The 14592-nt window shown below is 45.0% G+C and overlaps 1 protein-coding gene across 4 annotated transcripts in view; it reads right to left on the reverse strand.

Annotated features, from left to right (window-relative positions):
* Positions 1-1333: 1333 nt before the first annotated feature.
* The window catches only part of HPCAL1 (hippocalcin like 1), an 81778-nt gene continuing 68519 nt past the window's right edge, over positions 1334-14592 (reverse strand). For all 4 annotated transcript variants that reach the window (XM_086744832.1, XM_086744830.1, XM_086744833.1 and 1 more), the window contains 3 exons: positions 6666-7068; positions 5500-5605; positions 1334-2523 (listed from right to left, as the gene is read on the reverse strand). In XM_086744832.1, coding sequence (XP_086600958.1) covers positions 2426-2523; positions 5500-5605; positions 6666-7043 — 582 coding nt within the window. In that variant the 5' untranslated portion in view covers positions 7044-7068 and the 3' untranslated portion in view covers positions 1334-2425. The remainder of the gene's footprint in view (positions 2524-5499; positions 5606-6665; positions 7069-14592) is intronic.

Here is a 14592-nt window from a genome sequence, read left to right on the forward strand (position 1 = left end):
AGGGGAAACCAGAAGAGAGACATCAGGAAAAGGTGGAAAAAGTGACAAAAGTCCCACTTACAACAACATATGAATGGTGACAGCAGAACTGCTGCATTTATGAACACTACAGCAAAACGGTTTTTACATCCTTGGTACTTAAGGAAAGGACATTGTGCAAAGCTTGACTAAAAATACGCCTGACTCATTTTAAGATCGCACAAAGAAGATACAAACGTTGCGGTCCCTCTCAGAGGCACCTTCCCACAACAAGGTCAGAGATGTTTTTGCACATTCTCCCAAGTGCAGAGTTGCTAAAGCCCATGGTGGCCGATCCGCATATAAATTTTGTGCATCTAAACAACTGCTACCCAGCCCCTGCAAGAAGAGCCATTAGTGTAAGAACACCTGCAGCATCTTTAACCCCACGGCATCTTCCGGCAGACAGACGGCACAGGCACAAAGAGACTGGAGACAGACTATAACAACCATGGAATTACTTTTTTTTTTCCAATACTTTACTTTTTTTTTTTGCTGGGCTCACCCAGGGAAAGCAGGCAGGCTTCTGATTAACTCTCCTTTTAGGGTTGCAGGGTGTTGCGGTTCAAAGGACTGTTGGTTTAACAGCTCGAATCTGAATTTCTAGAGAAAAAAACGAACACACTTTTCTGCTTGGTAGCACTGACATGAGTCTGTATTGTAGACCGAAAATGCATTTCCACTTGGATATTGCAACCATCTCTCTTTTTTTTTAATATTAAAGTATTAATACTTAACCACTACTAGGTCATTCCAGACAGCAAAAATCCCTTAATTACATGCTTAACATTAACCTTGGGCCAAATAATTTGTTGATACTTTATTTTGCAGAGCGGACAGGCTTAAGCAGGTACCTGCAGACTTGATGAATGTGAGGATAACTGCTTTCCATGCCACTGATGTCTAATGTTACTCTAACAGCACATACCTGGTACCTGACAGGAACAAGATACTTTTATTTCTTAAATTCATGGTCACAAAAGCCCAGCCAGCAGGGCCAGCAGCTTTCCCTTTGGTGCCTTGAGCTGCTCCACATCTAGCAGAAACCAAGCTGTCACCTTGCTGTGGTCTTCACCAAGAAATTGCCTTCACCCAGGACCCAGCTGGGATGTAGCAGGATCTCACAGGCACACACAGGCACTAATACCACTGCATTAACCCAGTTGCAACAGCAGGCTCCCCAAAAAACCTACGTACTAAGAAGGCAACGTGTCTTGGACAAGACAAGGTCACATCGGGCAGGGAGCCAGCCTCGTCCCTCCCCCAACCACGTGGTGCTAGGAACTTGCTGCATGGGTTAGACCAAGACAGACAGTGACAAGAAAAGTAGTCTTTTATTTCAATTAATATTTCTTGGCATTAGGCAGATATTAAATAACACTGGAATGCACAAGACTATTAACATATCGACAGCAAAAGGGAGGAGGTGTAGCCAAGTCGAGAACAGCAGTGCGAGTCACGTCACCTCAGGGCACTCAAAAGCCATTTAACGCAGCAACCACCAGAAAGTAGGACTCCACTGAGAAATACAAAATGAGGATGAACTCCTTTCAGGTCTTTTGTTAAAACAGTAACGTTGGAATGATTGACAGTAAAAATTAACAAATATTTGCATTCAGGAATTAAACAGAGTGAAATATCCACAAACTGCTAGTCATGCATTTCTTTTGGAACGGCAATTTGCTAATGCATAAATATCACAAAAAAAACAATCTCCAAGATTTGAATAAATCACAGACAACTAGAAGAAACAAAGCTCGAATTCTATTTTATGCCTTAAATAGATGACCTAAATATTTAAAATTTTACTTCACCATATATATATAATTTATATATATATTAAAAGAAAGTAAAGACCATTAGATAAGTGCAAGCAATTTTCCTCAGAAAGAAAATTGGAACCATGCCCAGGAAAGCTGCTTTTATTTTTTTTTTTTCTATTTTTTTTTTTAACTTTCTACTCCATTCAGTCCACTTTCTTTTTACATAGTAATTTCTGAAGCAAAATAAATTATCTACCATCTGCTATGTTGGGTAAAAGTCCTACCTAGCATCTTCTTGGGAACTACTAGCACATCACCTTTCTTACGGACTAAGTGAAGTGGTATCTCACCAGCGATTTGAACTCTTTCGTAGCTGCATGTAAACAAACCTTTTGATTAATGTTTAAAACGTGTAGAGTGAATCGTAACATTATGGGGAAGCGGAAACGGAGCTGCCGAAGGAGAGCTGCACTGGTGTTAGTGAGGGGAGCGAGGGCTGGTTCGCTCGGACACACACACACACACACAATCTGGCAACGGGATCTTATCCGCGAAACGTGGAGGGATGGTTGAGAAGGCATCCGTTTGCGAGCAAAGCTTGAAGGACACAAGCAGAGATTCTCTGTGCACACTGTCCGCTTGAATCAGAATTGGCTCGCGCTACTGGGGTCGCACTGTAACAACCGCACGATGGAGGGATCGCTCTTGGCACCTTTGATGAACTCTTCCAGCGACAGTTTACCTGAAAGGGAGGAAAAACAAAATGGAAATAATAAAAATAAAGTTCAGTTGCTGATGCCACCATCGTTGTAGCTTAAAAAATCCCCTCCTCACCAAAGCAAAATATGTATATTTAATCTATCGCAACAGCATCGAGGGGAATTTAGTGCAAAGCACAGCAGCCAAATCCTACTCAAGCCCTTAAGCCTAGATGCATTTTCCTTCTGCAAAACAATCTAGCATAATAATTGTTTTTTTTTTTTAATTTAAAAAGATAGTACCAGATAAAAACAACTGTTCTAATATCATATGGCAGCTTTTTGCCCAGAACTGGATTATACAAATCACACAACACACAAACACAAGGTATGGTACCTGAATACACGCACGCTTTGAAAATGCTGCTTATATTATTACAACATTTAAACCTAAATATCCCAAATCTTCTCACTTTGCACCCTCATGGTTTGTTGTGACATGTAGTGCTGAGCAGTGATGGCTTCTCCTGCATCCTCAAGGCCAGGCTGGACGGGGCTCTGAGCAACCTGATCTGGTTGGAGATGTCCCTGCTCCTTGCAGGGGGGTTGGACTGGATGACCTTTAAAGGTCCCTTCCAACCCAAACCCTTCTGTGATTCTGTGATTGTACACGCCACTTGCTGTGCACTGCTGGGTGTACAGGAACAAGACTGGTTTCATGGGGCAGAAAGAAAAGCCAGCCTTGGGGGAGCCACCTATTGCCACGTGTCGCTCCTGAGGTTTCTGGTTTATACATCTTCAGTTTAGGCCAGATGCGCTGACTTGGATGGAGCCTGTAACAGCTTGCAGGTCTGAAAAGGTGGTCTCTGGAGCAGCGACCATGAGGAGCAACCACACCAGCATCCCCTGGCTCCAACAGTCGCATGCCACAGCACGGCATGGTACAGCAAGGAGGGAAGATCCCATCTGGTCTCCTAGATGTCATCCAGCCTCCTGGCATGCTTTTCCCGAGCTCCAGAGCAATACCCTACACAAATGCCATCAGGAGCTTGTGAGTGGGCTCTGCCTTGCCTCCTATCACCAGGTACTGTCCTGCTCAAGCACTCTGAACCATGGCAGAAATATGCTGTAGCAATATTAATGAGAAATGAAACAGTTTTCCCTACTAATTGGAGAAGACAAGCATTTACTGTGCCCCTCACACCATCTCCAGTGATCTCCCATTTTCCCAGCACAACCTACTCCAGCCCCACAAAACATCACAGGGCCATCCTTACCCAACCTCACTCGAGACAGGCAGGACCCACACACAAATGTCTTGCACTTGCCAGCAGCCTGCTGCCACTTTTGGGCATGTGTCTCCAAAGGGAGGGAGGCACAAGCTCATCGTGCTGGTTTTTACCAGCCCCAGGATGCCACCAGCCTGCTGCAGGCATGGGGAGAGGACTGAGCTCGGTGGCCAGCACCTGAATCAGGTCGAGCGACGAGGAATGAACAAACTCTTCTCTTGTAGAAATTACAGAAGCTCAAAAACCCATGGCACATTTCTATCCTAGTTTCTGGCTTTTAAGCTAATGTTCCCAAACCAAGTGTTTTCTTAAGTTTTTTATCAGTCTGAAAAAAAGTACTCAATTATCTGGGTGTGTACTGTTTTTCCCCTTGCCTTGCAATACTTAAAAGTAAAGCACACACCAAAATCTATTTGCAATGTCCAGCAGTACGATGGGAAAGAAGAAACATTTCCAGCCACCAAGAGCACATACGCTTCCCCATGCACAGACTTTATTGCTCGGCGCTGCATGACTTGCAGGGCTGGTATTTTATTGGGAAGAGGATGACTTTACTTCAGCAACAAAGTGCAACAGATGGATGATGTAAATAGCAGGTTTTGCGATCACTACTCTGTCACATATTTGCATGCGCTGCCACTTTCTGCAGAACAAAAATATTTTAATCATGTTATTTTAGAGCTGTCCACATGTGAAGTCATGGGATGAAGTGCTAGTTTTGACGAAGCCAAAGGTAAAATACTCAAGGACCTCAGCAAGGCCAGGAATTTGCCCTAGGGGCTGCAGTAGCACAGGCCAAAACACAGCCATAAAATTTCTCTTAAACAAAAGCCTTTCTTCATGTAAGGTCACATTTTTCTACGTCTCCATATCCCAGTGCTAGAACCAAATCTTTGCTCCCACTGAGCACATCAGTAGGATATAGCTCTTGATTTCGACATGGGCAGCTGCCACCTCGGTCGCTGCCAAGGTAATTCCCAGGGAAAGCCCCACCTCGGCTGGGACGAGAGGAAACGCGTCAGCAGGCTGATGGGCAGAGGAAATTGCTCAGTTTTGCCTGTGTTTTTCAAGCCTAAGGAAATGAGCTAGCTCAAGTGGAGGGGTCATGATGGGTACGCTGTCAAATAATTTATCAAGCGGCTCCATAATTGGCTTGGGAGCCGTTATATCCCCCAACACGCACGCTGCAATGGAGTGACCACTGCAGGACCATGTGTGACCATGCATATATGTACACATGCTACAAACACACACAGAAAACAAGTAATATGGACCCAGGGGAATTTTTGCTTTCAGGTACCCAACCACATCCCAGACTTGCATTACTGACAACAAGCCCAGGGCTGCAACCCTATCAAGGGCAACGGGAGCAAAACCTTGTGCCTAGTTCATGCTACGCCCAGAGAAAAAAAAAAACTGAAAGACATTGGGACTCAGGGGAGTTTCAGAAGAGCCTTTGCAGAAGGGGATTTATCTGCGAAATGTCAGGGAAGGACTGGTCCATTCCCAGTTCCCCAGCAGGAAAAGTCTCTGACCCTCTGCCCATTTATTCACCCTATTTGTTACAGACCAGAGATGCTCAGTGAGGCCAGGCAGAGGCTAGAGGTACCGGTGAGGATATTCCTGCCCTCTACCCACCCTGCCCCAAATACTGTCATCTGCTTCTGTCAACGCTGGGCTGCAAAACCTCTATTTCTAGAGCCTATGAAGGGGTGTCGGTAGAGAGCCTACCATCGTTGTTTGTGTCCATCTGTCTGAAGATCTTATCTGTTCGCTTCTCGGGAGTGGATTCATCTTCTGGCATTTTCATTACTGATGAAACCATTTTGTAGATTGCCTGAGTATTAAAAAAAAAAAGAAAAAAAAAAGATATAGGAAAAACATGACCCAAACAATAAAGCATCAGGACTGAGAAAAAGAAGTTAAGCTTGTAGCAATAAAAAAAGGCAGCTGACCCTGGCAGGCAGCTGCGGGACTTTATAAACCAAAACAAATAGAAATTTCTGACTGTAGCTTTTTTATTTTTCTTTCCTCTATTCATTCGCATTTCAAAAGAAGGTCCTGCACCACTGGGTCAGTTTAACTGAAAGTCAGGGTCTAGATTAATGTAGGAGCAGGACTGAGCTGAAATACAGGAGGCAAGGGTGTGTAATTCTGTTTTCTGCAACTGGGCTAAGCCATTGCCTCTTCGGCTGGCTCTTAACACACTCTCAGTTATGCATATGCGTGTTACAGATGAGTATGAATATATAGGAATGGGGGTTGTTTTTCTTTGTGGAGGGGTAAGGAAATGCATTTTCAGACTTAAAAGAATGTGAAGAAAGACAAGACCTCTTTAGGACATCTGCAGTCCTAACCCTCCTCCTAAATTTTCCCTGCTCAGCCGTAAGGACCAACTGTCAGGGCACTGGCAAGCAGCCCACTGCGGAAGCTGAGCCCCCAAAACCAGAACAGCCCCGCATGCCCACCTGGTACAGCCTATGGGCTACGTGCCCCCAGCTTTTGGGAGATGAAGACATACTACAGCCTTTCATTCAGAGATCATGTTGACTCAGATTTGAAGTCTCAAAGTATTCATTTTGACACGAATCAGGTCAGTAAAATTTGCATTTAAGGTTTTCTGATCCCATCAACACTCCACTAAGAAATCCCCAGGGAGAGCTGCACGATTTTGGCTGCAGGCCAGTTGCACAATGCCCTGTTTGTCTCTTGGGTTCTTTCCTCATTTGCACCTTGTAGGTCCTACCATGGCCCCTGGTGTCCCTTTGGGCACCATGGTCTCAGGAGCCTCCGTGGGGCAGGAGGGACTCAGCTCAGCACATCCCTCATCTCCAGATCCAGCTGTCTTGAGGCAAAGAGGTTACAGCAACACGAATAAAATCCAGACAATGCCTCACCTGCACTATTTCTAGCATTTCCCCGCGGCTGATGTACCCGTTTCCGTCCAGGTCGTACATACTAAATGCCCACTTCAGCTTCTGTTCCAGCTTGCCTCGAGAGGTGACGCTCAGGGCGATGATGAATTCCCTAAAGTCAATCGTCCCGTCACCGTTGGTGTCGAAGGTGCGGAAGACGTGCTCTGCAAACTTCGACGCATCACCGTAAGGGAAAAAATTCGCATATATTTTTTTGAACTCTTCCACAGTCAAATGGCCCGTCGGGCAATCTTTTAGGAAGCCCTTGTACCACTCCTGCAGCTCGTGGTCCGTGAACTCGGTGTTCTCGCGCAGGTCCTGAAGCACCTCGGGGCGCAGCTTGCTGTTCTGTTTCCCCATCCTCTTCTGAGTCCCGGTTCAGTAGCTGCAAAGTGAGAGACAGCATCCGCCTGAGCTCTGGCCCTACTTAGTGGAGAGGGACCAGAGGCAGGCAGAGCCCTGCAGGAAACACAGACCCTGCACAGGGCAAGGAGGTAAGAGAAAAAGGATGCTACAAATAATTAGGAAAAGATCTCATTTCATGTGGCCTCTTTTCCTCCCCTCCGGGCTCTCTCAGTTACTAGTATGCTATGGAAGGACAAGGGAAGGCAGTTTAGGAGGGACTGTTTGGGAAATACTAATCCCTATTATCTGGGATACAATAATCCTCATTATTTTATTTCTCTGCTATAATCCCACTACTCTATCATACAGCTTGCGATGCCTAGGTCCAGATGTCAGCTCTCAACCCACCCCAACGGGCTGATCTGCTGTGATGACTGAGCGGGAGCAGGCACGGACAGCAGTGGCGATGAGAAGTAAAATTCACCTATTGAAAAGTGAAAGTAAGCGGGGTGAGCAAGGGGCAGGACAGGCAGGCGGCTCCGTGCTGGCCACATTTGCATCATCCAGATGCTCTTTGAAAGCCCTTGGCTTATGGAGCATCTCCTCCCTTCTTCCGTGACAGCAGCATCAGCACAAGGGACTTCATCCTTTTCAGCAGATCGCAATCCTCTGCCTCCCCGGGCAAGCAGAGAAAAGGGCTTTTTAAAGCAAAATGTTGGGCAAAGCAACTCCTTCCAGATTCATTGGGGTTTATACTTTTATACAAGCTTATTCAGTAAGTTCAATATTCTTCAGTGTGGGCAAAAGGGCATTTCAACCTCAGGATTTTATCAGGATTTCAGGAGGGGGCTGGATTTGTCCTCTCCTTTGACAGCACCCATGATGCGTGGGTGACTGCACAGGTGACACTGCCCAGCAACAGGAAAGCTCCTTCAATAAATTGAAAAATGGTCGATCTGCACTTAGGTAACAACAGGAAAAAAAGATACTGTGATGCATTTTTGGCTTTTATCCCTTTCCGCCTTTCATGGCTTCCTCAGAAATACCAAACCGAGCTGTCAAGCAAGAGGTTGAGCTGCATCTCCTTCCCCAGACTCAAGAGGCTTATTCACAAGCTTTGCACGAAATCACATCCAAACCCCCATGGCTGGTTCAGTATAAATGACATTTCTCTACACAGCCTGTTGTGTCCCTGTTAGGCTCGCTCGCAGCCGGTGCAGAAGGCAGGTTAGTGACAGGCCAACACCGCATGGCTGCTCAGAAACTGCAAGACCTGAGCAACAAAGCATGCAGAGACCAGGAAAAATGTAACAGGGGCTAAGCTCTTCCCAGAGAGTAAAAATCTCAGGCATGCATAAGAGCCTAAAAAAAAAAAAAAGAAGTTAAAGGTCAGCAAAAAATAAGTTGCTCTACAGCAGAGAGATTTTCGACAGCTGAATTCAAGCTTGTTTTATTTGTATTCCACTTAGTCTCTGCATCGCCTCAGCAATGTAAAAAATCCACATCCTGCTCTGTGGCTTAATGCTCAGAGAAAAAAAACAGCCAGCTGCTCATTAGTTCGATGCATCGGGCTAAACAGAAAACTGTGTTACCATTAGCACTTCTGTTTTCTAGACAAGCTGCCAATATTTCAGCTTCAAAGCTTTACTTTTGTCTATTATATTGCAGAGTTTTCTCCAGGCCCCTGACATTCCTCTGCTTGTTCCTAACATGCAGGGATGCTACAGCTCCCGGTCCCTGCCAGTATCATCCCTAGGAGAGCACTGGGCTGCCCTCCAGTTAAACCACTAACTCCCAGCTGCTCCCGCTGCCTTTCCATCTTTCAATTTCTCCTGCTCCAGATATTCATCCTTGTAGTGCCGAGGGCAGAAAACACAATATTCTACTCTGCTTCAGTCAATTTGCAGAAAACAGCGGCTTGAAGCAAATAATGGATCAACCGTGGTCCTTTTTCTAAGAGCAGAAATTGTCACACTACGTTTATGTCCTTGGGCAAGGAGGTGCCTTCAGGTTCCATCCTTCAGTTAAATCCTTCATGTTGTGATGCACAGTGCTTTGTAAAAGCTACTGTCCCGGTCCAAAAGCAGTCCCGGCCTCGCCAGCCGCTGTCTCAGACTCATCTGGGCTTTGGTGCAGCCCTGGGAAAAGGGCAGGAGGAGTAGCAGAGCTCACTTAATGCAGCAGCTCGACTTCAAGCAGAAAAAACCTCAGCTTTAATCATGCACAGGGTTGGAGGGCTATAAAACTTCCAATTATTTCTGCACCCTTAAAAATAGAGGCCCCCAGAAAACAGAGAGGTAAGATGTTAATGTCATTCATTAGATTTCACTTCTACTAGCAGTAAGATAGTGATTTGGACAGATACTCACTTAATACTAGCTTCAAAAGCTTTACATTCAAGTAGTCTTTGCATTCAACAAATTACAGATTATTTCAGCCCTTCCTCCTCTTCCACATTGTTTTATATCAGAAAAGTAACGTGCAAATGCCCTGAACACAACTCTTTTTTGCATATGAGCTTTCTGAAAGGCTTCATAATGTGTTCAACCCAAATATAACCCTGCAATTGTTGTAACCAATTTGTTACGAATAATTAAATAACCAATGTTAAGAATAATTTATTAAAGCCTATCCGAAAAAAACAGCTTCAATGTGAATTGTGTTCTCAGGTAGCTCCTCCAAAATGAAATGCCTGAATATCTCATTAATCATGACAGCAACCCCTGCTGCTGGCATCCAACTGACATTTCATTCAATTGCCATAAAACGCTTTCATCAAATCACTTTCCAGAGGCTCAGAAGCTGATTTAGCCATAAGACCAGTTGGAGGATGGCTGCTAATGGAAATCACAGCAAGTAGGTCTGGGATGCTCAGGTCCGTCCTGTGATTAGGGCCATGGGGTGTTTTTTTTAATGAGCCTGTACCAGCCAAATCACTTGTTGCAACGGGTGCAGAAGGCAAGGGAGGAGAGACATCCTCGCACCCAGCGTTGTCCCAGGCAGGCACCAGACACCTAACTCCAACCCAGCCTCCCTGTCCCTCATTTCCCACCACACCAAGGCAAAATCCAGGGAAATGATACCACATACACTGCAGCGAGGTCCGTCCCTGCTTAGCTCGATGAGCAAAAGCCCTCAGAGCACCTGGCACTGTCATGACAGCAACAAAAATAATCACAGGAATGCCTTTGAGGTGACCAGACAAGGAAAAGCTTGGAAATACAGACCAGTGGACTTTACAAACACACTATTGCTCATGAAAGTGATGTTTGGTCACATGAGGCTCAAACAGGGTGGAACACAGATGCATTTTTGTTCCAGTTTCACACCAGAAGTTTTAATAAAATTACACAGTGCTGCTGAGTGCCTGCACAAGCTACATCCAGCCAGGCCAGAAACCGAGATGCCAGAGTACTCCTACCTGAACCTTTATATCCTCTTCTCCTTCTACGCTCACCAAACCCACACAATAATCTTATGGCAAAAGCCTAGCAATGAGAAAAACGTCTTTGACTGAGGCCAAGACGCACACCAGTTATGCAGCACTTGGTGAGTAATCGTCGCTAACTCTGGAACAGCTAAAGTAGCAATTCTGTGTTTTTATCAATAGATGGACTGGTTGTCAACATCCATACACTGGAGTATTTGAAGTGCTTGTAACAAAGCTCAGCGCATCCTACATTTACATGAACTCTCCCTCAAACACTAGCTACTGCGGGAAGAAGCGCTCTCATACACGTAACCCAGAAAGCCCAACACCCACCCGGCCTTTCCACTGCAAACCTGCTGAAGGCAAAATCCCCTTGAACTGAACTCCTGATGGGATCTTCTTAGGACATCAGTTACAGCCGCAGAAGGAGGAATGACTCCTCAGAGCTGCACTTCCTTGTGCAAACCCCCTTTGATACTGATTTAGTGTTAATAAAAAGAGGAAAATTGATGAAATGCCTGTCTGTAGTACAGAGGTGCTCTCCAGCAGAGAAACAAAGTGCACAGAGAAATAAAATAAATACTCTTCATGTTACCTGAGCTATCTGCTTTGCAGGGGGAAATCCAGCACCATTTCTCATGCAGTGCTCACTTGTAAAACAGAACAAGTGTGTCCGAGATCCATTATGGTCTTAAAGTTGTAGCTCAGAAGCCCAAATGAACATCATAAGCCAGGCAGCAAATACTGCTCTAAGTTGGTCTGAAAAGCAAGAACCGTTCCCAGAGGGGTGGAAGATTTTTTTACTAAAACACTTGAAGTGCCCGATCCATCACTGACGCTTTCCGCCTTGAAGTGCAGAAGAAGAGACAAAAGGATTTAGCCCACAGGGGCCTTGTGAGCATCATGTTGAGAAAGGCTCGGAAACACTGTTTTACAGTGGTGGTGGTCAAACACTGGCATAGGTTGCCAGAGAAACTACGAAGTCTCCATCCTTGGAGATAATGAAAATCCAGGCAGACATGGTCCCGGGCAATCTGCTTTAGCTGACCCTGCTTGAGCAGGGAGGGTGGACTGGACAATTTCAAGAGGTCTCTGCCAACCTCAGCCATTCTGTCAAATAGCCTCAATATCCTTTTTCCTACAGGCAGGTGAAGCTGAGAGCCATGAGGAGGTCCTGCTCCCCTGGGGCAATTCAGCAACTGTGACGCCTTCTTCTGAGGTTGTATATTTAAAAGTTTGACCCTGGTATTAAAAAAAAAAAAACAAAAACAAAAACAAAACCACAGGTGGTCCAAATAAAAGCTTCAGTCACTAAAGATCTGCGCTGCCACACTTCAGGAACATGCCCTCAGGGAAAAATGATTTGGGCTCTGTAGCACCAGTGCTCACCAGCTCAGTCAATGCACAGATGTATTTAAGAAGGCTCCAGCTCCTGTGGGCCAAGCTGCAAGAGGGAGACGGGTTCCTGGGCACCCCAGCTAGCAAAAAATGCTGAGTGGTAAGAAAAGACCATGTAGTAAATAGGCTGCAGAATGGGATTATAACCATATCCTCTGGACCATGTTTTGCCCAGGGTCAGTCAACGGGTCTGAACTGAACTGGGAGGGGAAACATGCAACTACACAGGGCTGGGACAGATAACGAACTCTGGAGTAAAGAGCAGATTCTGTTACATGTTTTAATGCCAGTATCCTAAGCAACGAGTGTGGAAATAGGGAAGGCACAGGATATACAAATATGCTGCTATAGATATCTGGTCCTGCCTGGTAAACTCATGTGAACTTCTTTTCTGCCCTGCAGCAAAAGCAGCGCCGACGCTCAGGTACCACAGCACCCGCTCCGCAGCACCCACTTCGCCTTCCCAGGCTGCAGACTTGGGGCCAAAAGTAACACCTTTTGATAAAATTTGAGGTGTAACAGGAAATACCTCCACCTCTTGAAAAGTTAATAATAGAAGTAGCAAAACAAAAGAGAAACCTCAATCAATAACGCCACAAAAAAGTTAAAACCCCGCAGGAAGGCTGTGGGGTTTGAGATGCAAAAGGCTGGCGTCAAGAGAAGCCAAAGCTCCTTCCTCTGCCACCTTCAGGGAAATAGAAAGAGAAACGAAACCTGACAAGTGAAGAGCACACCATACTAAATAAATAAACGGGCTTTTTAACTTTTTCACTTTCAGTGACTAATCATGCTTTTATTTAAATAAGTAACATTGCTTACTTGCAACTTATTTTCAAGTTTAATCCTTTTCAGAAGCTTATTTTAAAAAGTGGGCAGAGGGGAAGGATGCCCACCTGTATCACCCACATTTTCAGTTCCAGAAAACCCAGTAACAATTGAGGTGTGTAGATGAACACACTTCCAAAAGGTACAGTGGATTGGTAACAGACCTCGAGCCACCTTACTTTGGAAGTTCATGGATAAACACCTACCCAGGAACTGTGCGGTCTTAAAAACCCTATTTTTGTCTGGGATGAAAACGCATTACAGATAACCACCTACCCCCAGCTTGCCAATGAAAGATATAATTACGATGGCTGCAATCCTGCAAATAGCTAAGTGAGGGGAATATTTCCAGGCTGGCACATTAATTTCACAGAATCAGCTGCAAGGGCTGAAACCTAAGAAATTCACTTATAGGTCTCTGGATTGCTCATGTCTATTGAAGTCACTTTACTTGGGATTATATTCCTGATTTACAGAGAAAAATCAATTAGTCCCTGACACCGAGCATCGCTGCATTAACCTGAGAACCATTTTATGTACACAGCATCACTATGCGGCGCAGAGGCATTTGCAGATGATAGCTGCAGCATCTTCGCAACCACTGCAGTCACTGCAAAAACAGGGGCATGCTGGTACCCGCTGCGCCCGCCGACGCTGACCCCCACTGCCGGTGCCATCGAGGGCACGGTTACAAATTCACTGCAAACAAAAGAACCGGAAAACACCCCCAAACATTCACAAGTTGTGGCTAATGAGGAAAAACGGAGACCTGCGTTGGGACCAGAGAAATGGCAGTTCCTCTGGGAGCTCTCTGTAATGTTCTCCAGCTCAGGGAGGAGAGCTTATTACTGTAAAGGGCAAATATTCCCAATGCAATAAGAAAAGCACAGAAATATTTTGAGTAAATTAGGAAATTGGGTTAATTTAGGTGGGAGCAGATTGGGCAGCAATGCAGCTTGTGATTGCAGACAGGAAAAGAAAATCATGAGTGGATTTTCCTCGTCTCCTCCCTTTGCCCTTTACCTTTTTTTTTTTTTTTTTTTAAAAACGAAGCCAAGGGAGAAGCAGCCAGCTCTATTTTGTCTTCAGACGTTGTGCAAAGTTGGCAAGGCTTAAAAAAAAAAATAAATTACAGTTTGTTTACACAATATTACAGAGCAAGGAAAACATGCCAGCACAATGTCTTAGCACACAAGATCTTTCTCTGAGAAGGTTGGGTTGCGTGAGGAAAAACCCACATCATGTTCACTGAAGATACTATTGTGATCTGTAATTTTAAATAAAACTCTGAGTGCTGGCCTGCAGGACAGGGAAAGGTGCTTGATGCGAACCGGGAAGTCAGAGAGAACATTGCAACCTTTTAGAAAAAGGGAAGAAAAGTGACAAAAATCAACACAGGGTGTTATATTTTTAATATAAATACAACCATAGAATTAGCACGGTTGGGTTGTTTGGTCATTGGATTTTAAAAGTTTCATATGATGCGTGCATTTAATTGATGAAGGCAAAATCACAGTATTCTCTACAGAATAATCATAGCCCTGGGAGAAAGGAAACTGGATTAATTTCAGAAGAATTAGCCAAAATATGGCAGTACCAAGAGCCAGGCAACGGCACCTGAGCAAACCCTATGGAGAAGACAGCGAGTTTGGGGACAACGACACTTGCTAAAGAGAGAGTGACAGACAATAATCAGCCCTCAGAGGCTGACGTGCAAGACCATCCTCACTGCCAATGATGCCTAAATGGAAAAAAAGAAAACGAGATCTGAAAGCCTCCCCTTCCCCAGCTGTAGGTACAGTGCTGAGATATGGGGGCTGGGGGAATCAAGCAGGTTTCAGGGCAGCTAATTTGAAACAGGGAAGAGTTGGGTTTGTTTTCAAAGAGTGGAAAAAAACGTCTTTTTTTAAA

Source organism: Chlamydotis macqueenii, chromosome 3 (assembly GCF_036417535.1).
Source record: "Chlamydotis macqueenii isolate bChlMac1 chromosome 3, bChlMac1.mat, whole genome shotgun sequence".
Taxonomy (NCBI): domain Eukaryota; kingdom Metazoa; phylum Chordata; class Aves; order Otidiformes; family Otididae; genus Chlamydotis; species Chlamydotis macqueenii.